Genomic DNA, 4,164 nt, shown 5'->3' on the forward strand with positions numbered 1-4,164 from the left:
ACCACAATTACCGTCTGCGAAGCCAGCCGCGAATTGATGCAATCTGCTGTGAGAATGCTGCACTCATGTTGACCATCAGAGCAGAGATATCGCATTTGGGTTGTGTTGTTACTTCACATGGCATATCTACAAATGAGGCCTCGCTGTAGCGGACTCTTGGCTGACCATGCTTCATCGCTTGGTCTGACATTGTCCAATTATGGTGGAAATAGGGTTTCCGAACCAGACCTCTCAGCGAGAACTGTGCACCTAGAGCACAGATGAGACGCCCAGAGAAATTGAACGTACATTAGATATCTTATCAGTGCCTGTCACCATTCTCTACGTGCGTGTCTTCTTCATTCTCTCAGGGTGGATGTGACTATACACACCGCTGGCCAGTGCGTTGCATCGTCCGGCTGATGTTACAGCATAAAACAGAAAATATAGCACTAGTTTCGTGTTCTGGATCATGAACATCGCCGCTTGAATGCGACACTGTGTCCATTTTCGCCCCCACACATTGCAGGGTCTTACACACGAATACGTATAAATGTCCCATTGCAAAAAACGGCAAGGATATTAGTAAACGAGCGTTCTACAAAAAATTCAAACCGTCGTATTCATCTTCGTGATTTGTGCGCTGGTGTAAGCGTAGACAGAGCTCACATTGTCCAGCGACGCAGCCTGAACTTACGCTAAAGAAAGTCTCGCAAACGTCTGTTACGCAACACGCTCTACGGTTGAAATGATTCACACGCTTTCAGAGAGGACAGTAGGCAGACTGCGCCGCAGTATAATCCCTAGTAGGATTTCTCCGCGCGAAGTGTTTCCCGGGGCAATGACGCAACACGTGTCCAGGTGCTTCTAACCTGGTCATTTCAACCAGCGCATGTATAACGTGCATCGCCCCCGAAAGAACGCTAGGGCCCTAACTTTGCATCAAATGTCTGCTCACGCTTACTAGCAGGACGCGGTGCTGGGCATTTGTGTTCACACGCAAGCGCACAGATAAGATCCTTGCATACGAAATAGCACTGCTAGTTCTTGACTTCTCTTTCAAGGAGGCAAGATGGGGTTGACCTTTACCAAGCTCTTTGCTCGTCTTTTCTCCAAGAAGGAGATGAGGATCCTGATGGTGAGCACTCGCAAGCGTTCTCCCCGCACTCAACTTACAGCAGACCAACGCGTTACCGAGTCGTGACGACCATAACTTTCGCAGGTGGGACTCGATGCTGCCGGAAAGACGACAATTCTGTATAAGCTGAAGCTGGGTGAGATCGTGACGACCATTCCCACGATCGGTACGCTTTTACGGGTGTTATTGCTAACATTGGTGTCCCAAACATTCTGGGTTGACTGCATCGGACCGACGATGCTGGCGAGCTATTGGGCCACAGACGAGCGTTTGCATACCGAATGAATTGCACGTTTCTGAGTTGAAATCAGAGTTTCGGTGCCTGCAAGCATATGCAGCTGTTGCAAGTGTTCAGAACCATCCAACTGCAACCCAGTATGTCCACTAGTCATCCGCGTCTTGTTGTCTTGGCTGACGAGGGTCGAGCGCGCAGGTTTCAACGTCGAGACTGTGGAGTACAAAAACATCAGTTTCACCGTCTGGGATGTAGGGGGTCAGGACAAGGTGAGGACCCTGCCAAGCTCGCTGCTAGCTCTTGCTTCCAGTGACATCACATGGTGACCGCTTGGTTTGTGCTGCAGATTCGCCCGCTCTGGAGGCATTACTTCCAGAATACACAGGGACTCATTTTCGTCGTTGATAGTAACGATCGCGAGCGTGTTGGGGAAGCCCGTGACGAGTTGCACCGCATGCTGAACGAGGTATGGACCCGATGTCTGAAAGACACTTAGATCGCGGCTCCTAGATATCATACGGTGCTTTAAACCTGCTGTTCAAACATATTGTACGTTCTTAGCGTGCCGCAAGGTTGCATGCTGGCTGTTGACGCAGCTTGTGTGTTGCAGGACGAGCTGAGCGATGCCGTTCTCCTGGTATTCGCAAACAAGCAGGATCTTCCAAACGCTATGAATGTTGCAGAGATCACTGATAAGCTTGGTCTGCACTCGCTTCGTCAACGCAAGTGGTACGTTCGTCTGGTGCCAATATTGGCAGGTCCTTCGTCGCGACAGGCACAGTGGTCAAGGGCAGCGTTTACGATTGTTGTTTGTGCAGGTACATTCAAAGCACATGTGCTACCTCAGGAGATGGTCTGTATGAAGGGCTCGACTGGCTATCAGTGAACATCAGCAACAAGGAGGTGAGCCCATAACTTGATGGAGCTGCTTTTGGGGCGAGGTCGCTTTTCAGCATTCGTCATGGCGTCCACTGCATATACCTGCGCGTCTGCTTGAACGCTATTTTTTGACAACGATTGCATCGTTACTTTGTGTATATGGGAGCACTACTCATGCTTTGTGCTCATGTGCCGCTCGTTCATAGTTTGGGATGGTGTCGCTCTGGGGACCAGACTGGTCCTACTGGTACGGACGTCCATATTTGTGCCATGCGTACGTTACATACTTGAACTTTGATCGATCTGGTATCGAACGCCGAGCCAGTTTTCTTGGCGCTTGGCAGGGGTGCAGCCAACCGAACTGTCTCAGAATCGACTCCCAGCCTCAGCATTTGCCAGCCGCTTGATTCACCTTTTGTAGTTGTGTGCTGTGCAGTAAATTATCCCGTACAGAATCCTGATTCACGCACTCAAAAGAGTACCTGGGGTGTCAATACTCACGAAAGGCTGAATCGAGCATGGGGTGGTTTACGAGAATGGGCTCCACGCAACCATGCTGTCCTGGTTCGCTCCAGTTGACGATGTCCTTCAGTGAAATGCATTAGGAAAAGTAACTGCATCATGCAAGAGCATGCATAATGGTGCCGCGACGCCTCGCTTTCCATGATTACCAAGAGACTGAACAACGTTCAGCTTGTGAGCATATGCCATCAATTTTGTTTCCTATACCAACCATCGCTCGATGGATAGATCGTCAGTCGATGCTGATGGGAAAGCAGTAAGCTGTGGAACAGTGTATGGTGCAGCATGTGTTCCTCAGCGTGTGCTCTGGACTCGGCACGTCATGAATACACACTACATGTTATAGTCGATATGTACGAGGATGTTGCTAGATCAAGGATGTGAACATACGTTGCTGGAAATTAACTTTCCAAGCGCTGTGCTGGAGTACTATGTCCATGCTGTAAGCATCTCATGGACTTTGAGAACCTTTCAGCTTGGTCATGATTGAACGAAGTGCAAAGACTCAATATGGTCCGATATTGTAATCATACTTGTCTGCTCACCTCGGCTGATGGTGAAGGTGACATGGATCCATAGGTTAGCTTTGCAGTTGCTATGACCATGTGGCTGTGGTGTTGCACAGAGGTTTGTCGTTTAGTCAGTCAATTGTCAAGTGGCTCGTCTCGTGTGCAGTAAGTTCGTGTCCCCCGGAGGAGGTGTTCACACCAGGCTTCAGCGCAAGGAGCGGGACGATTTTCAGCATGGCTTGAGCTGGGTTCTGGGCAGCCTCGGTTGTTTCTGGTGATTGCATGTGTGGAATCCACGACAGCGACGATGCTCGTCTAGTGTTCCTAAACCACCCCCCACGCAGCAGTTCCCTTATGGCTCGTCTCCGTCCTCTTTCTTGGACCTGGTTCTCTGTTGGATTGCAATGCATGGGATGCACAATGTCCTTCTGCTCGTCAGTCACCCTCCATTTCGACCCACGTCATGGACTAGTATGTCTGGCATCTGTGCATTGCAGTACTTGATATGACCATCGACCTGAAGCACTGCACTCCTGAATGCCATTGGATGCACATAGAGGAAAGACATTGAATATTGCCTGTCTTTCAGCGTTGAGCTGCAAGAGGAGTCGCACATGTATGCGTAGTCGCCTCGAAACAGACTTTTGGTTGTGTTGTAATGAGCACGTGGGTTGTATGGATGTTCAGCATGATAACTCAACCCTGCCCATGTGGAATTCGGTTTTAACACCTTTCCTAACTGGGACCAGCCTGAATGATCATAGCCTGACACAGCTTGTCTTGCTGTGGTTTCATCCTGCATGAAAGCAACGGTTGACCAATATTATGCAGTTTCCTACCGTAGTAAATTAAACATATGGTTGAGAAAATGAGGGGCGTTACGGCATTACATTATTAAACAA

At 49.4% G+C, this 4,164-nt stretch overlaps 1 protein-coding gene across 1 annotated transcript; it reads left to right on the plus strand.

Moving 5' to 3' along the window:
• The first annotated feature begins 995 nt into the window (after positions 1–995).
• Positions 996–3,774, plus strand: LOC149811073 (ADP-ribosylation factor 2-like). Its single transcript, XM_089994025.1, has 7 exons — positions 996–1,117; positions 1,202–1,283; positions 1,551–1,621; positions 1,699–1,818; positions 1,963–2,081; positions 2,171–2,255; positions 3,429–3,774. Exons 1-7 carry the CDS (start codon positions 1,052–1,054, stop codon positions 3,429–3,431), a joined length of 546 nt encoding a protein of 181 aa, XP_089850151.1. The 5' UTR covers positions 996–1,051; the 3' UTR covers positions 3,432–3,774.
• The last annotated feature ends 390 nt before the right edge of the window (positions 3,775–4,164 follow it).

The sequence above is a fragment of the Nuphar pumila genome, unplaced genomic scaffold (genome assembly GCF_984573655.1).
Source record: "Nuphar pumila unplaced genomic scaffold, dmNupPumi1.hap1.1 HAP1_SCAFFOLD_138, whole genome shotgun sequence".
NCBI classification, from domain to species: domain Eukaryota; kingdom Viridiplantae; phylum Streptophyta; class Magnoliopsida; order Nymphaeales; family Nymphaeaceae; genus Nuphar; species Nuphar pumila.

Coding starts and splice junctions, on each gene's coding strand:
- LOC149811073 (XM_089994025.1), top strand. CDS start 1,052: ATGGGGTTGACCTTTACCAAGCTCTTTGCTCGTCTTTTCTCCAAGAAG. Junction 1,284..1,550: donor GACGACCATTCCCACGATCG/GTACGCTTTTAC, acceptor TCGAGCGCGCAG/GTTTCAACGTCGAGACTGTG. Junction 1,819..1,962: donor TGCACCGCATGCTGAACGAG/GTATGGACCCGA, acceptor TGTGTGTTGCAG/GACGAGCTGAGCGATGCCGT.